The following is an 18,950-nucleotide window of genomic DNA, read 5'->3' as shown; positions in this document are numbered from 1 at the left end:
TTTAATTACCTACTATGCTGGTTACCCCAGGAAAACTGTCAGGCTGCCAAAACCGAAGGCAGGAACTTCTGAGGAAACTGCTCATATGCCATCCTCAAGCATCATGCCAGGCAGCAAGTAAACCTCTTTCTCTACCATTTCCAGTTGACTTACGGAATTTTGTCCTGCTTTAATGAGTGATTATTGACAATTGTGGTATTAACTTATTTGGATTGTGTCAATTACCCTTTTCCAGAGTTCTCTTTGGGTGATTGTTAAATTTGCAAAATATTCTTGCACTTATTAGATATACATGTTAGAATATTTGAAAAATATCAAAAGGTGTAGCCAAAAATATTATCAGAGTTCTATAGTCAGCCACTGTTGTATTTTTGTATAATTCCTCTACTCTTTCTTCTGTGTACCTAGTATGTTTTACATGTGTGTGAATCATAGTATATAAATACACTTACCAGTATGATTTTGAACCTAGAGTTTGCTTTCTTAGCATTATAAATATTTTATAAATATAATTTTAATGACACAAAATATACTATTATATCGAAGTGCTTAGGTATGTCAAGGCTGACCAGTGATGACCCTCTTCTGAGTCTCAGACTTGTATCCTCACGTGGAGGAAAGGGCTAGGGTACTCTTTTGTCAGTCTAATCGCACTCAGAGGGGCTCCACTCTCATGACCTAGTCACTTCCCAAAGGCCTCCCTCTAACACCATCATCTGGGGCATTAGGATGCCAGTGTGTGAATTTGGAGGAAACATAAACAATCAGACTATAGCAGGCACCAATCTCAGACAGAGGTTTAGAGGAGATTTCCTGGAGGAATTCCTACCTATCTGTGACCTGACACCAGAGCACAAATAGGATTCCATTGTAATTCATAAAAAGGAGCACAGAAGTAGGTTGTCCTGGATTAAATCCAGTCTACTCCGTGGCTCAAATGGCCACATTAGAAAGCATTCTTCACCTCTCCAATGTGACTTTTCTTAAAGATGTGCCTCCTTCTGCCTCACATGTGGCGCCCAAAGAAACATTCACCTATGAATGGACTGTCCCCAAAGAAGTGGGGCCCACTTACAAAGATCCTGTCTGTCTAACTAAGATGTATTACTCTGCCGTGGATCCCACCAAAGATATATTCACCGGGCTTATTGGACCAATGAAAATATGCAAGAAAGGAAGTTTACTTGCAAATGGGAGACTGGTAAGTCCAATAAGGAAAATGAAAATGATTTTCCAATCCCTTTGAATTATCATCATTATAAGGAAAAGTTCTGGGTTTTGAGGCAGGGAAGGTTCCACACATAATATTTATTATATTTCTTCTTAGGCTTGTATCTATATTGTGCAAAGATTCTCTGGCTTGTGTGGTTGTTCCAAGATGAGTTGGAAACAAGATTTTCCTTGGAATCTGATTTTTCATCATTTATCCCATAGCTTTCATGTATAGATTTTACTGATTGCATTCCTGTTGTGTCATTTAACATGTTTTTTCTCTTTCTCTCTGTTTACTATAAATCTGTGGCTAGGTCTACAACTTTGATTTTTTTTTTTTTTCAAACTACTTCATGTGTGGTACTGGGTATCTCTATCAGGGAGTATATAATATACAATTATCTCTCAATTGGGGATGTTTTCAGCCACTGATAACTGTTTCCAAGATTCATAAACTAATTAGAGATTATGCAATAGTAATATTTTGATTCCATCATTCTTTCTTTGTATATTAGCTACTACTATACTTCTAAAAACAGAAGCTTCCCAGATTTCTCTTATGGTGCAGTGGGTGAAGGATCCAGAGTTGCCACTGCAGAGGCCTGGGTCACTGCTGTGGCATGGGTTTGATCCTTGGCCGGGAAACTTCCATATGCTATAGACACAGACAAAAAAAAAAAAAAAAAAGAAAGAAAGAAAGAAGAAAAGAAAAACAGAAGGCTTCCCTTAATGGACTATTTGGTTACCCTAAGGTACCTGTTGTACAAGAAAGGAATGACAAGGAAGGAAGGACAGAAGGAAGGATGAAAGGAAGGAAGGGAGGGAGGAAGGGAAATGACAAATGCTTGATTCTTTCCTTTTATTTATGAGTTTTCAAATTAAGAGTTCTCCTTTTGCATACTTCTTAATTTCTTTTTAAGTGTGATTGTGAACTCATGGATCTAGGCATATTTGGTATGCTTCAATGCATTGCCATTATCCTTACTGATGTTCAAATTTTGCCGCTGTGGGACTTGTTCAGGTTGGCACCTTTATTTTTACAAGAACTCAGTAGTCTTGGAAGCCTCTTTGATTTCTAATTTTAAAAAAGTTATTTCAGGTTTATACTGTGTATTTTCTGAGCCAGACCTGAAATCAGTCATTTCTCCCCAAAAGCACATTCCTTTCAGTAAGAAATTATTTTTCATCCAGAGTTCCCGTCATGGTTCAGCAGTTAACGAATCTGACTAACATCCATGAAGATGCCAGTTCAATCCCTGGCCTTGCTCAGTGGTTTAAGGATCTGGTGTTGCCATGAGCTGTGATGCAGGTTGCAGACGAGGCTCAGACCCTGCCTTGCTGTGGCTGTGGCATAGGCTGACGGCTATAGCTCTGATTTGACGCCTAGCCTGGGAACCTCCATGCGTGTGTGCAGCCCCAAAAAGACAAAAAAAAAAAAAAAAAAAAAAAGGAAAGGAATTATTTTTTGAACAATCTGGGCATTAGGGGTGCCTAGAGCTATTGGATTAATAATGGTTCCTAGGCAGTTTCAATGAGCAGAACTGGAAAAAAAGTTTAAGATAAAATTCATCATGAGTCCATATTGATTCTTTCTTTTCTTTTTCTTTCTTTTTTTTTTTTTTTTCCTTTTCTAGGACCGCTCCCGCGGCATATGGAGGTTCTCAGGCTAGGGGTCTAATCGGAGCTGTAGCTGCCAGCCTATGCCAGAGCCATAGCAACTCGGGATCCAAGCTGAGTCTGCAACCTACACCACAGCCTATGGCAACGCCGGATCCTTAACCCACTGAGCAAGGCCAGGGATCGAACCCGAAACCTCATGGTTCCTAGTTGGATTCGTTAACCACTCCCCCGCAACGGGAACTCCGTATATTGATAGTTTCTATTCAAATTCAATGCTATGGAGTTTGTTTTTTACTTAATTTCATTGATCTTACATCTGTATCTCTGTTCATCTGCACTGAAAAAGCTGAGTTCTCAATAACACCAGCATAAATATGTACTCATTTTATCCCATAATATACATACAACAGCCTTAAAATAACAATTATAACACTATACCAAATCATCTAATTACTGAAAACAGTTTAAGATTAGTTTGTAGCCCTTTTTGTTCTTAGAGTAAATCCCACTAGAAATATTCAATCAAATTACATATTTAAAGGTAGTTCCCTGGTGGTCTCATGGTTAGGAATTGGTGCTTTTATGACCACAGGCCCTGATTCAATCCCTGGCCTGGGAACAAGATCCCACATCAAACCACTGCATGCTGTAGCCAAAAAGAAAAAAAAAATTAACAGATTTAAATTCTCAGAATAATTCCATTCTGTGTAGTTTTGCCACCCACTGGATACACAGGTTTATTTAAATCATTTTGCTTCTGTTTTTTTCAGGGATTGCTTTTTTTTTTTTTTTTTTTTTTTTTTTTTTTGTCATTTTAGGACCGCACCCTTGGCATATGGAGGTTCCCAGACTAGGGATCTAATCAAAGCTGTAGCCTCCGGCCTACGCCAGAATCACAGCAACGCCAGATCCTAGCCACATCTGAAACCTACACCACAGCTCACGGCAACGCCGGATCCTTAACCCACTGAGTGAGGCCAGGGATTGAACCCACAACCTTATGGTTCCTAGTCAGATTCGTTTCCACTGCGCCACAAACTCCTCAGGGATTGCTTTTAAAACTGTAACATTGTTTTAAAATTATGCAAAACATTTAACTGATTCTAACATCACACCTACAAAAAGAGGTATATTCAAAGAAGTCTAGCTTCTATCCTTTCTTCCCTCTCATCTATTCTCTCACTATAGGTAATTTTTTTTCACTTTTTTCTTTTATTTGTTTTTCATTATTATTTTTATTGACTTAATCTTTTTAGAGAACTTTAATGTTCGCAGCAAAATTGAGGATAAACTTCAGGGACTTCCCATATACCTGCTACCCACCCCCAATAGCTTCTCCCAATATCAACATTCCCAATAGAGTACTACCTCCATTACAATTGATGAACCTAACATTAGTACATTATTGTTACCCAAAGTTCATGATTTACATTATGATTCACTCTTGGTATTTACATTCTGTGGGTGTGGATACAAATGTATCCATCATTATGGTATCATACAGAATATTTTCACTGCCCTAAAAGTCCTCTGTGTTCTACCTATTTATCTCTTCCTTCCAACCCCCAACTCCTGGCAACACCTGGTCTTTTTAGTTTTGTCTCCATAGTTTTGCCTTTTCCAGAATGTCATATAGTTGGAATCATTCAACTGTAGCCTTTTCAGATTGGCTTCTTCATTTAAGAATATGCACTTAAGTTTCCTTCAGGTCTTTTTATGGGGTCAATGGCTTATTTCTCTTTAACAGTGAATAATACTCCACTGTCTGGATGTATCACAGTTTATCCACTCACCTACCGAAGAACATCTTGTCTGCTTCCAACTCTTGGCAACTTTGAGTAAAGCTGCTTTATGAATAAATATCCATATGCAAGTTTTCGTGTAGACATCAGTTTTCAACTCCTTTGGGTAAATACCAAGGAGCCCAACTGTTTGATCAAAGATAAGAGTACATTTAGTTTTGTAAAAGACTGCCAAACTATCTTCCAAAGTGACTGTACCATTTTTACATTCCCACCAGCAATGAATGTTCCTGTTGCTCTGCATTCTTGGCAGAATTTGTTGTTGTCATGTTGCAGATTTTGGCCATTTTAATAGGTGTGTAGTGCTAGCTTATTGTTGTTTTAATGCGATGTAATGTAGAACATCTTTTCAAATTTTGTCATCTGTACATCTGCTTAGTTGGGGTGTCTTATGATATTTTGTCCATTTGTTTATTGGATTGCTTACTTTCTTAATGCTGTTTTATGTTTCTTTGTATGTTTTAATAAGAGATTCTTTATCAATTTTTTTTTTTTGTCGTCTTTTTGCCTTTTCTGGGGCTGCTCCCATGGTATATGGAGGTTCCCAGGCCAGGGATCTAATTGGAGCTGTAGCTGCCAGCCTACACCAGAGCCACAGCAATGAGCGATCCAAGCTGAGTCTGCAATCTTCACCACAGCTCATGGCAATGCTGGATCCTTAACCCACTGAGCAAGGGCAGGGATAGAACCCAAAACCTCATGGTTCCTAGTCGGATTCGTTAACCACTGAGCCATGATGGGAACTCCTATCAGATGTATCTTTTGCAAATATTTCCTCCCAGTCTGTGACTTGTCTTCTCTTGACATTACTTTTTTCAGAGCACAAAATTTAATTTTAATAAAATCCAGTTTATCAATTCTTTCTTTCACAGATTGTGCCATTGGTGTTGTGTCTGAAAAGTTATTACGATATCCAAAATCACAAAGATTTTCTCCTATGTTATTTTCTAGGAGTTATATGATTTTGTCTTTTATATTTAGGTCTGTGATCCACTTTGAGTTAATTTAAGGTTAACTCATGTTAAGGTCCATGTCTAGATTCATTTTTTGCATGTGGATATCCATTTATTATAGCACCATTTGTTGAAAAAACGATCTTTGTTCCATTGTATTGTCTTGGCTCTTTGGTCAGAGATCAGCTGACTAAATTTATATGGCTATTTCTGCACTCTCTATTATTTTCATTGATCTATTGGTCTGTCCTTTCACCAATGCCACACTGTCTTGATTATTGTAGCTTTATAGTAAGTTTTGAAGTTGGGAAGTATCAGTTCTCCAACCTCATCCTTAAATATTTTGTGGGTTATCCTGGGTTTTTTGCCTCTCCATATAAACTATACAATCAATTTGTTGACCCCCACAATTTGCTGGCATTTTGATTGGGATTGCATTGAATCTATAAATCAAATTGGGAAGAACTGAAACTTGGCCGTATTAAATCTCCCTATCCATGAACATGGAATATCTATTTATTTTGTTCTTTAATTTCATTCACCAGTTTTATAGCTTTCCTCATATAGAGCTTATATGTATCATTTTATATTTATAACTAAGTATTTCATTTGGTAGGATGCTAATGTAAATGGTATTGATTTTAATTTCAAATTCCACTTCTTCATTGCTGATATATATGAGAGTGATTGGCCTTTGTGTATTAACTTTGTATCCTACAAACTTGCTATAATTGCTTATTAGTTCAAAGAGTTTGTCTGTCCTTTTGGATTTTCTTCATGGATGATCATGTGATCTGTGGACAAAAACCAGATCCTTTCTTTCTTCCCAATCTGTATGCCTTTTCTTAATTCTTTTTCTTGTCATACTGCACTAGCTATAACTTCCAATATGATATTGAAAAGGAGTGGTGAGAGGAAACATCCTTGTTTTGAACCTTATTTTAGTGGAAAATGTTCTCCTTTCTCATCATCAAGTATGATGTTAGCAGTAATATTTTGGTAAATATTCTTTATCAAGTTGAGGAAATTCCCCCTATTCCTATTTTACTGAAATTTTTCTTTAATCATGAATGAGTGTTGGATTTTGTCAAATGCTTCTTAGGTATCTATTGATATGATCATGTGCTTTTTCTTCTTTAGCCTACTGATGTGATGGATCACATTAATTGATTTTTGAATGATAAACCAGTCTGGAATACTTAGGATAAATCATAGTTGGTCATAGTGCATAATTCTTTTTATACATTTGTGGATTCTGTTGGCTAACATTTTAAAGGTATTTTACATCTATGTTCATTAGAGACACTGGTTTCTAGTTTTCTTGTAGTATCTTTATATGGCTTTGGTATTAGAGAAATGTTGGTCTGATAGAATGAGACCAGAAATATTCTTTCTGTTTTTGTCCTCTGATAGATTTTAAAACATGGTATAATTTCTTCCTTAAATGTTTGGTAGAATTCATCAATGAACACTTCTGGGCTGTTTTGGAAGGATATTAGCTATTGATTTAATTTTTTTTAATAGATATATGCCTAATCAGAGTGTCTGTTTCTTCTTTTGTGAGTTTTAGCAGATCGTATCTTTTAAGGAAATGATCCATTTTGTATGGGTTATCAAATTTATGGGCATTGAATTGTTCATAGTATTCTTTTATTATTCTTTTAATGCACAGGATCTGTAGTAATGTCCTTCTTTCATTTCTGTTATTAGTAATTTGTGTTCTTTTTCTTTCTTTCTTTTTATTAGCCTGACTAAAGACTTATTGATTTTACTGATCTTTTCAAATAATTTCAAATTTGGTTTCATTGATTTTTTTTTCCTATTGACTTCCCATTTTCAATGTCATTTATTTCTTCTCTATTCTTATTCTTTTATTTTTTAAATAAACAAATATGTGTATTCATAGTTTCACTTTTTGTTTACTTAACAATATGTAAGTCTCCATACTGTAATATATGGAAATATTCCTCATTCTTTTTTACAAAAGATATTATCCCATGATGTAAACATATCACAGTTTATACAATTAGTCCACTATTTGGTAGGTGTTTGAGTTGTTTCCAGTCTTTGTTCTTACAAATAATTACAACGGGTAGCCTTGTTCATATACAGGTTTTTATTTTTGCTGGAATACCTTTGGGATAAATTTTTAGAAGTGGCATTGCTGAGGCAAGGATAAATACATATATAATTTTGCTAGATATTGCCAAATTTCCTTCATAGGAATTGCATTATTTTGTATTCCCACCACGTATGAGCTTAGATTATCTGTTTTCCACAGCCTCATTCCAAAATGTATTGTCAAATTTGGGGATTTTTACCAATATGATAGGATATAAGCAGTACCTCTGTAATTTTAATTTGTGTCTCTTATTACCAGTTGTTGGACATTTTTTCAAATGGTTAAGAACTAAATTCACTTCTTTTATGTGAATTGTTCATATCTTTAGCCCAGTGAATGTTGTTGTTTGCATATCAAAATTTTATTTCTATCATCTTTTTCATTACTGTTAATGGATTTTGAGTCATAGTTAAGAAAGTTTTCCCAACTCCCAGGTTATAAAGGAACACACTCATACTGCCTTCAAGTACTTGTAAGGTTTCATTTTCCAATTTGAAATATCTGTTCCATTTAGAATTTATCCTGGTGTACAGTTAAGGAATGAATCAAATTTATCTTTTTTCTAAATGGCTATGCAATTAATCTCAATACCATTTATTAAAGTATTAAAAGTCAAACTTTAGTCTTTTTTTTTTTTTTTTTTTTTTGCTTTTTGGGCTGTGCTTTGAGCATATAGAGTTCCCATGCTAAGGATCAAATCAGAGCTATAGCTGCTGGCCTAAACCACAACCACAGCAATGTGGGATCTGAGCCATATCTGGGACCTACACCACAGCTTAAGGCAACACCAGATCCCAGACCCACTAAGCAAGGCCAGGGATCAGACCCACATCCTCATGGATACTGGTTGGATTCATTTCCACCACACCACAACGTGAATCCCTTAGCCCACTGACTTTAATAGGGCCTTGATCAGATGCTAAAATTTTCATACACAATTAAGTCCACATCCTGATTTTTCTAGTCTATTCCCTTGGTCTCTATTCATGCACCAATACCATCCTATTGTAATTATGGAGACTTTATAACATGTTTAAAGGACTTACAGCCATACCCCCATTGCACTTCTTTTTCATCATTTTAATGCCTATTTTTGCTTATTCTTTCTAATGAACCATGTAAAAACTTACTCGGTTCCAGGGAAAAAAATCCCGATAGTATTTTACTGGGATTGTCTCAAATATATAAATTAAATTAGGAAAAACAGACATTATAATAAAGTGAGTAACACTATGCAAGAAACATATCTTTCCACTTGTTCAAATCTACTTTTGTATTTTTTAGGAGTAAATTATATAGTTTCCCTTATATAAGCTTTGGATATTTTTTGTAAAGTTTATGCCTAGATATTTTATTTTTATTTGGCTATTGTAAATGGTAATACCATCATTTAAAAACTTCAAATATGTAACAGAAGATAAATGGTTTTCTACCTTTGAAATCCATTCTTTGATCTCGTGCTTACCTTGGAAAGGAATAAAAAGAGACATGTTTATTGAACTCCATTTAGGCATTTTAATATATTTTACTTCATTTAACCTTCACAGCAACCCAAGTGGTTAATAAGTATTGTTATCCTCATTTTTGCAGAAGAGGAACTGATTTTCTGTGGGTTGAGACCTGAAATTTGAGTTTAACCCCCTACATACTTTGTGATCTTCATTTTGCAAATGAAAGCATCACAATAAAATAAGGTATACAGAAGCATTAAAAGTTCTGGCTTTTCATTATTAGGCATGTAGCTTCAGATCAGATAAAATATTCAGAATAATGTTAAATAATGCCTTGTTTAGTGGCTGACCTTAATGAAAATAAGTTGCTTTACCACTAAGTATGACACTGGCTATTAGTTTTTCTTTTTTTAATTCTATTTCTAGTTCACTGAGACTTTTCCTGTTTACAATCACTTAAGTCGCTAAAAAAAAAAAAATGCTGTGTTAGGCACAGAATTAATTAGTAAGAAAGACCTGCTCTAATACAGTTTATATTCCAGGAGTTACCGTTGTGCCTCAGTGGTTAACAAATCCGACTAGGAACCATGAGGTTGCTGGTTCGATCCCTGGCCTTGCTCAGTGCGTTAAGGATCTGGGGTTGCCATGAGCTGTGGTGTAGGTCACAGATGTGGCTCGGATCTGGCATTGCTGTGGCTGTGGTGTAGGCCGGTGGCTACAGCTCCAATTAGACCCCTAGCCTGGGAACCTCCATATGCCACAGGTACAGCCCTAGAAAAGGCAAAAAGACCAAAAAAAAAAAAAGTTTATATTCCAGTGTGTGGTGTAGCAGAGAGGAAGGGGCAATGAGAGTGACGGCATGGGAAGGAGAGGAGATAAGCAAACACAAGAAAAACAGAAATAGATAAACTCAGAAAGTGACAAGTGCTTTAGAAAAACAAAATAGGGTAATGCGATAGTGAACAGAAATTATAGTTTAGATAAGGTAGAGGTAGCTCAACTGGTTAAGGATCTGGTGTTGTCCCTGCTGTGGTGTGGGTCATTGCTATGATGTGGGTTTAATCCCTGGCCCAGGAACTTCCACAGCCAAAAAAAAAAAATTTTTCTCCTAATGTTGATCCATCCTTGCACTTCTGGAGAAAAATGTTACTTTGGGCATGGTGTACTTTCAACATATTTCTGTGTTAAATTTGATAGTGATTTATTTAGAATTTCTCATCTAAGCTATAAGTGATATTGGTTTAGATTCTGTGTGGTTTTTTTGGCTGTCATATCATAGTTGTACCATCTTCATTAAACAGATTGGGAAGCTTTCCATATTTTTAATACTTTGGAACAGATTAAATAGGAACCATCTTCTCCTTAGATATTTGAAAGAACTTGTCTATAAATTATTTTGACTTTATGACTTTTAAAAAGTAGGTTTTCTGTTTCTGTTTTTTTTTTTTTTTTTTTCTAATTGCTTTTTAGGGCTGCACCCACAGCATATGGAGGTTCCCAGGCTAGGGGTCAAATTGGAGCTACTGCTGCCAACCTACACCACCGCTCATGGCAACACTGGATCCTCAACCTGCTGAGGGAGGCCAGCGATCGAACCCGAAACCTCATGGTTCCTAGTCAGATTCGTTTTCCCTGGGCCATGACAGGAACTCCCTGTTTATGTTTTAATCACTTTCTATTTCACCCATTAATATTGCTCCAATCGGTTGCCCCCTTCTAAATCAACTGATCACATTTATTGCCCATAATAGTCATTTTTCTCGATTTATATGGTTGCATTCCTTTCTGATTCTTGATGTTGTATATTCAAGCTCTTTTTTTTAATAGACTTGCCAGAGTTTTGTGTATTTCACTTGTTTTTTTCAAAGAATACATTTTTAGGTTTAGCTGTTTTAATTTGTGGGGGTTTTTTGTTTGTTTGTTTTTGCTGCTCCCATAGCATGCAGAAGTTCCCGGGCCAGGATCAAACCCACATTACAGGTTCTTAACCTTCTAGGCTACCAGGGAACTCCTTAAATTTGCATCCTAATTTATTAATTTCTGTTTTTGCTTTTATTTAATTCCTTTCTTATTTTCTTTTTCTAAAATTTTCAGATATCTACATTTATTTTTACATGGTTTTGCCTAAAATAAGCATTTCAGGCTCTCAGTGTATTTGTTTAATTATATTCTATACATTATGACTTGTAGTATCCTCATGGAAATTACTTACTAAAAACTTAAGACATTCTTTTTTTTTCGGGCCATACCTGAAGCATATGGAAGTTCCCAGGCTATGGGTTGAATCGGAGCTGCAACTGCTGGCCTACCCTCAGCGACACCAGATCTGGGCCACATCTGCAACCTATACCCCAGCTCACAGCAACACTGGATCCTTAACCCCCTGAGTGGGACCAGGGATCAAACCCAGGTCCTCATGGACACTAGTAGGGTTTGTTACTGCTGAACCACAACAGGAACTCCTAGAAATTAATTTTTGTTTCTTCTTTGATCTGAATTATTTGGACAAAATATGGCTTTTTAATTTTAACTTTTGTCCTTTTATTAATAATTTTTAGTTTTGTCACATTATAATCGGGACATGTGACCTATAAACTCTTCACTAAAGTCTTCTCAGTAGGTCAGTACGTGAGTGATTGTAGAAGTTCAATGTGGGAATCCTTACATATCTGAAAATGTCACTTTGTTGTGCTTCCTGGTATAGAATTTTTCTCTCATAATCTTGACCCTTTATAAACATAATTATTACTCTATCTTCCCGATATTTATTGTACTAGAAAAGTCCAATGTTCGTGACAACTTTTAAAATGGATTATTGTAGAAATCTGTCTATCTCTGAAGTCTAAAATTTTTACCAAAATGTTTTTAGGCAGAGGTCTGTATTATTAGTTTTGCCTTATTTTCAGTGATGTTTTCGAATCTGAATATCCTAGTCTTTCCCCTTTATAGTGGTGAATATTTCTACTATTATTTATCATCATCTTGTCTCCCCCTTTTATAACTTTTCTCCAAAATCATTACTATGTGCATATTTTTCATCTTTGAATCTTTTCTTCAGACTTATGGAGCTTTCTTAAGACTACCTGTATCATTGATTCAGTTTTGCAGGATCTAACCTTCGGGTTAAATTTTTTTAATTTGATAAGCATTTTTTCATCTGACAAAATGATTTCGGAGTTCCCATTGTGGCACAGCAGAAACAAATCCAACTAGGAACCATGAGGTTGTGGGTTCGATCCCTGGCCTTGCTCAGTGCGTTGAGGATCTAGTGTTGCATGAGCTGTGGTGTAGGTTGCAGATCTGGCGTTGCTGTGGCTGTGGTGTAGGTGGGCAGTTGTAGCTCCAATTAGACTCTTAGCCTTAGAACAAAAGATCTCAGGAAAAAGATAAGCATAATCTCTCAAGTTTTTTTTTTGTGGGAATAACTTGTTTTTAGGGGCTCATATGCTTTGATTCCTTAGACCAACTACCTCCTTGTCAACTACTGAATCATTCCATAGACCAGATAGCACTTCTGCTTCCTTATTTTTCATCAGGAATGGGAGGAGGGGAAGCAAGAATGGCTAGAGATTGTGTGTATTATAATTCCAACTCATCTTAAGGCTATTTCTTCACTTTCACTTAAGATGTATACACTTCTACCTGCCTTGCCTTACAGGAATTCTTCAAGCTTTCATGACTGTGGATGGCACTTTCCCTAATTTCTAGCACAAGCACATATCCTCCTTATTTTTACCATCTTGGAGGTGGGTCAAGTGGAATGGGTAGAACTGGCAGAAAGGTAGGGAGAAGAGAGTCAAAACTTTTAGGTGCAGAAAGAGGCTTAAATTATTGTGTGGAACCAAAAAATCACACAGAGATAGCAATCCAAACTCTGGTGGTCAAGAAGAGTATTTTGTGAGCTCTCTTTACAAAGAAGAATGGAAACTTGTGTTCTTCTTTCTTTGGCAGGTCTGTGCATAAATAGTATTGTGTATATGGAAGTCTTTCTGCTTTATTTAGTCTGTCTTCATTGTTCTTGTTTTGATTTACAGAAAGATGTAGACAAGGAGTTCTATTTGTTTCCCACAGTGTTTGATGAGAATGAGAGTCTACTTTTGGATGATAATATTCAAATGTTTACAACAGAACCTAATAAGGTGGATAAAGAAAATGAAGACTTTCAGGAATCTAATAAGATGCACTGTAAGTACTACATTATCCACTGATATAAAGCTATTGCAGTACTGCACATGTAATGCTTTTAATTAAACCAAAATACTAATAGCTTTGCCTGTTGATTAATTTTCTTTCTTTCCTTTTTTTTTTTTTTTTTTTTTTTTTTGTTTTTTTGGTCTTTTTAGGGCCATACTCAAGGCATACGGATGTTCCCAGGCTAGGGGTTGAACTGGAGCTGTAGCCTCTGGCCTACATCACAGCCACAGCAATGCAGGATCCAAGCCATGTCTGCAACCTACACCACAGCTCACAGCAACAACAGATCCTTAACCCACTCAGCAAGGCCAGGGATCAAACCTGCGTCCTCATGGATGCTAGTCAGATTTGTTTCCGCTGAGCCATGATAGGAATGCCTAATTTTCAATAAATGATTAAATACAATAGTGTTCTAAGGGTAATATTGTTGGTTATTTAATACATCAGTCAATTGAATCTTCATTTCACTTCATTCAGAATAATAAAACATACAAAACATGCCAGTTAGCTGCATGGTCCTAACATATGGCCCCTGAATCAGCCACCTCGCCATCACCCAGGGACTGGTTAGAAATGCAAATTCTTGGCTCCAACCCTGATGTACAGAATCAGAGACTCTGGATGTGGGGCTAGCAATCTGTGTTTAACAAATATCTAGGTTATTCTGATATACGATTAAGTTTGAGAGCTACTGGATTAGATGTTTTTCACATCTGTGGCTTAACAATGACAGGCTCCTTTTATGCTCTCTGTTCTCAATGAACTTCAATGATTCTCACCCTTGATTACATATAAGAATCCCTGGAAGTTTTTAAAAACTAATAAAACTATTTTTAAAATGTTCAGAAAGGGAGTACCTATTGGCATTCAGCGGGCTGAGAATCCAACTGGTATCCGTGAGGGATGCTGGTTTGATCCTTGGCCTTGCTCAGTGGGTTAAAGGATTCAGCATTGCCTGCAGCTATGGTATGGGTTGCAGAGGCAGCTCAGATCTAGCATTGCTGTGGCTGTGGTGTAGGCCGGCAGCTACAGCTCCAATTCAACCCCTAGCCTAGAAACTTCCATATGCCACAGGTACAGCCCTAGAAAAGTAGGATGGGGAAAAATAAAATGCTCAGAAAAACCTCCAGAGATTTTTTTTTTTAATTTAGTTGAAACTTAGCATCGGATTTACTTTTTAGCTCCCAGTGTAATTCTAAAATGCAGTGATCTTTTAGAGACAGTTAACTACTTGTTCAAAATGCCCACATCACTAACAGAGGACATATGAAAAATCATTGTAGCTAGATGAAAACATGTAAAGTTGTTGTTTTTGAACGTATTGATGCTAATCAACTGATGTTGTTTTGAATTGTATTGAAGCTAGTCACACTACCCAAAATCTTTAAAATACTCCTTTTGTTTTTGCATTTCTGCCTTTTGGACAAGTCCAGAATATTATCTGTTAAAAACAGTGGTGAGAGGAAACTTCCTGCATATACTCTTCCCTGTTACTCAAATGAAGCAGAGAATTTTGCATTCAGAACAATGAACACATTCCCAGCCTACAGTGCCCAGGGAGAGCTGATATTATTTATCCATTTGGCTGCTCACAAATGTGGCTCCTGAGAGAACTGAACTGGCTTGCTGGGATGAACAGTGAGATTCCCAGGGCCCAGACTGTCAAGAACCCAGCATCTAGTTCTACCCCTTTCAACCAGGGCCTGCCTGGAAGTGCTGGGTACAGAAAGGAGTTGCAGAGGTGCTCCTGACACCTAAAAGGGTGGGCAGGCCTAAATGGATCTTTTTTTTTTTTTTTTTTTTTTTTTTCCCACTGTACAGCAAGGGAGTCAGGTTATCCTTACATGTATACATTACAATTACATTTTTTCCCCCACCCTTTCTTCTGTTGCAACATGAGTATCTAGACATAGTTCTCAATGCTATTCAGCAGGATCTCCTTGTAAATCTATTCTAAGTTGTGTCTGATAAGCCCAAGCTCCCAATCCCTCCCACTCCCTCCCCCTCCCATCAGGCAGCCACAAGTCTCTTCTCCAAGTCCAGCACAAATGAACATCTCCTCAGAAAAGAAAATCATGGACTTGGATCTTTTATTTTTTTTTTTTTTTGTCTTTTGCCTTTTGTTGTTGTTGTTGTTGCTATTTCTTGGGCCGCTCCCGCGGGCGGCATATGGAGGTTCCCAGGCTAGGGGTTGAATCGGAGCTGTAGCCACCGGCCTACGCCAGAGCCACAGCAATGTGGGATCCGAGCCGCGTCTGCAACCTACACCACAGCTCACGGCAACGCCGGATCGTTAACCCACTGAGCAAGGTCAGGGACCGAACCCGCAACCTCATGGTTCCTAGTCGGATTCGTTAACCACTGCGCCACGACGGGAACTCCTAAATGGATCTTTTAAAAATGAAATAAACCCAGTTGGTTCTGGAAAGTCTGGGAGATTGTCTTAAAGTAGGACATAAGATGAACCACTTCAAATTATTGTTTCCCAACTTTTACAGCCATGAATGGATTCATGTACGGCAATCAGCCTGGTCTCAATATGTGCCAAGGAGATTCGGTCGTGTGGTATTTATTCAGTGCTGGAAATGAGGTCGATGTACACGGGATATACTTTTCAGGGAACACTTACCTGTCAAGAGGAGAAAGGAGAGACACAGCAAACCTCTTCCCTCAGACAAGTCTTAGGCTCTTCATGCAGCCTGACACTGCAGGTGTGTTCCTTTAAAGTCAAGTTTCTATTGGATCGATTGGGGTGGTTTTGGCTTAAAATTCTGTGTTAAGAATTCTGTGTTAAGGGACAAGTTCATCCCTTCCCCAAGCCTCCCAACTACAATTCCTTCCCTTGGAAGGTAAGTCTGGGCAACTATCAGCTAAGTATATTCTAGATAGGTCCATTTCCTGTTTATTGAGGGGAGGGAAGGGAGCAACAAAAGAGTGGCCTGAAGTTTCTCCTACTTCCACCCAGCCAAATCCTCAAGATGGTCTCCTTTTCGATTATATGGTGCTTTAAAGATAGTTGACACATCAGACTAGAAAGGCGTTGACTTCTGCATCTAAATTTCTTGTCAAGTCTCGGTAGCCTAGATGTAGTATTGGCTTATTAGTTGTTGGCAATCAGTTATCCTATACTAGAACTATAACCATGCAAATTCAGACACCTACAGAACTGGTTTTGAATGAATAAAACACACTAAAACAAAAAATAATTTTAACCAAAACATGAAAATATGCCAACCTACCTGAGGCTTGATTTGGTTCATTATATGCCACTAAAATGCAAGACAGGTCCAGTGTCACCTTTCCCTGTATTAGACAAATATAACAGTGAACAAAAGAGATCAAGTGTCTCCTTTCATGGAGCGGAAATTCTAATGCAGGAAGACAGACAACAAGCAGGTATATTACATGTGTATATTAAATAGTTATAAGTACTATGAAGAAAAATAGGGCAGGGGAAGGGGCTGCTGGCCACCGTGGGAAGGTGGATAAAAATACTCTGGGGAGGTGACACGTCTTATTTCTCATTCCAGGGACTTTTGATGTTGAGTGCCTCACAACTGATCACTACACAGGAGGCATGAAACAAAAATACACTGTAAACCAGTGCAAGCAGCTAAATGAGAATTCATACCTCTACCTGGGAGAAAGGACCTACTACATCGCAGCAGTGGAGGTGGAATGGGATTATTCCCCAAGTAGGGAATGGGAAAAGGAGCTGCATCATTCACAAGAACGAAAGTAATTCTCCACACTCTGACTCCCAACTTTTTTTTTTAGCTTTCCTTTTCAGAGAAGCAAGAATTAGGCTACAATAAAAACCAATGAACAGGAATTCCTGTTGCAGCTGGGGGTAAGGAACCCAACTAGAATCCATGAGGATGTGGGTTCAATCCCTGGCCTCGCTCTGTGTGTTAAGTGTCCGGCATTGCTGTGGCTGTAGTGTAGGACAACAGCTGTAGCTCCAAGTCAGTTCATAGCCTGGGAACTTCCCTATGTTGCACATGTGGTCCCAAAAAGCAAAACCAAACAAACAAACAAAACACAACAAAACAAAACCCAATGAACAGTTGCATTAAACAATAACAACAAAAATAACAAAAGTCTTCCTAGGGACCTTCTTCATTCATTTCTGTTTCTCTTAATTTTCTCACAGGAAAATTTTCATTGATCTCATTTGATTCTAGTCACTCATCTTACTTTCTTTTCTATTAGACGGTCTTCTCATACTCGTGTCCCCTGTCATGGGCTTTCAAACTTAAACCAAAATTAATTGCTACATTTAGAACTAAACTAATTTTCTTTACCAACTGTTTGTGCTTATCTTTCCTCCAAAGATTTCATTATTAGCCTGGTAATAAATTATTTCACATTCTTACAACTATTTATTATGTATGGAAGAAAACACTTTAAATTCTTGAGGTCACTAGAGCAGATAGTGATCTCTGTTCCAAGAGTTTACAGGAAAACATGGTTTGAAACAAACCAATAACATATATACTATGGAATATGAAAGTGCGTTCGGTGTGAATAAATGTAAGTCAAGGATGGTGATTTGGGCTCCAGAAACAATACATTTAGAGCAGCATCACCTGGCACTTCAAGACAGCTCTTTTGTACTTTGCCAAGCACTCCCCTCTACCATCTCATGTCATGCGTTAACCCTTCATGGATATGATTTGAGAGATCAGGGTAGGTGTGTGTTCAGATTACCAGATAACATGACTGGAAATCTGTAGCTGAGCCATGGTTAGCTGGTCAGGTTGACTGAGATGGTAAGTATGATTTGCGGTGTAAGGGAGTAGGTTATTTCAGTGAAAGGTGTAGAATTGTCAAAAGTGCCATTAGGGAGTTCCTGTTGTGGCTCAGTGGTTAACAAATCCGTATAGGAACCATGAGGTTGCGGTTCGATCCCTGGCCTTGCTCAGCGGGTTAAGGATCTGGCATTGCCATGAGCTGTGGTGTGGGTCGCAGACACGGCTGGAATCCCGAGTTGCTGTGGCTCTGGTGTAGGCTGGCAGCTACAGCTCCAATTAGATCCCTGGCCTGGGAACCTCCATATGCCGCAAGAGCAGCCCAAGAAATGGCAAAAAAAAAAAAGTGCCATTAGGAGTTGATGAAAGCATTAGGTAAAGGGAATGGCTGGATAAAGGGCCATTTCAATTCCTATAGACCACAAATACTACAGGACCCAGAGAATGCTTCATTGATGAAATCTAGACCCATGACATTTTAGAGTCATAAGGAAACAGAGATGATCTCATCCCATACTTCACTGCAGGGGTGAATAAAGTGAGACTCTGACTGACACTGACTAGCTGGAGGTCATTTTAGCTGGTGAGAGAGTCAGGGTCAAGACTCAATGTCTCCAATCCTAGCTAGGTATGGAGTACCACCATACCTGTCTGTTGTTTTGGGTTTTTTTTTTTATATTTTTTATTGAAGTATAGTTGACTGATAGTGTTGTGTTAATTTCTGCTGTACAGAAAACTGATTCAGTTATACACATATATACATTCTTTTTAATAGTCTTTTCCACTATGGTTTATCCCAGGCTATAGGTCCCTGTACAGTAAGTAGGACCTTGTTGTTTATCCAT

At 37.7% G+C, this 18,950-nt stretch overlaps 1 protein-coding gene across 3 annotated transcripts in view; it reads left to right on the top strand.

Moving 5' to 3' along the window:
* Positions 1-18,950, top strand: part of CP (ceruloplasmin) — a 66,828-nt gene that overhangs the window by 22,695 nt on the left and 25,183 nt on the right. For all 3 annotated transcript variants that reach the window (XM_013991587.2, XM_021068574.1, NM_001267694.2), the window contains 4 exon segments: positions 990-1,201; positions 13,195-13,345; positions 15,853-16,065; positions 16,885-17,092. In XM_013991587.2, coding sequence (XP_013847041.1) covers positions 990-1,201; positions 13,195-13,345; positions 15,853-16,065; positions 16,885-17,092 — 784 coding nt within the window.

The sequence above is a fragment of the Sus scrofa genome, chromosome 13 (genome assembly GCF_000003025.6).
Source record: "Sus scrofa isolate TJ Tabasco breed Duroc chromosome 13, Sscrofa11.1, whole genome shotgun sequence".
NCBI classification, from domain to species: domain Eukaryota; kingdom Metazoa; phylum Chordata; class Mammalia; order Artiodactyla; family Suidae; genus Sus; species Sus scrofa.
Note: the sequence above shows the minus strand (reverse complement) of the source record. Positions and strands in the feature narration are given on the sequence as shown.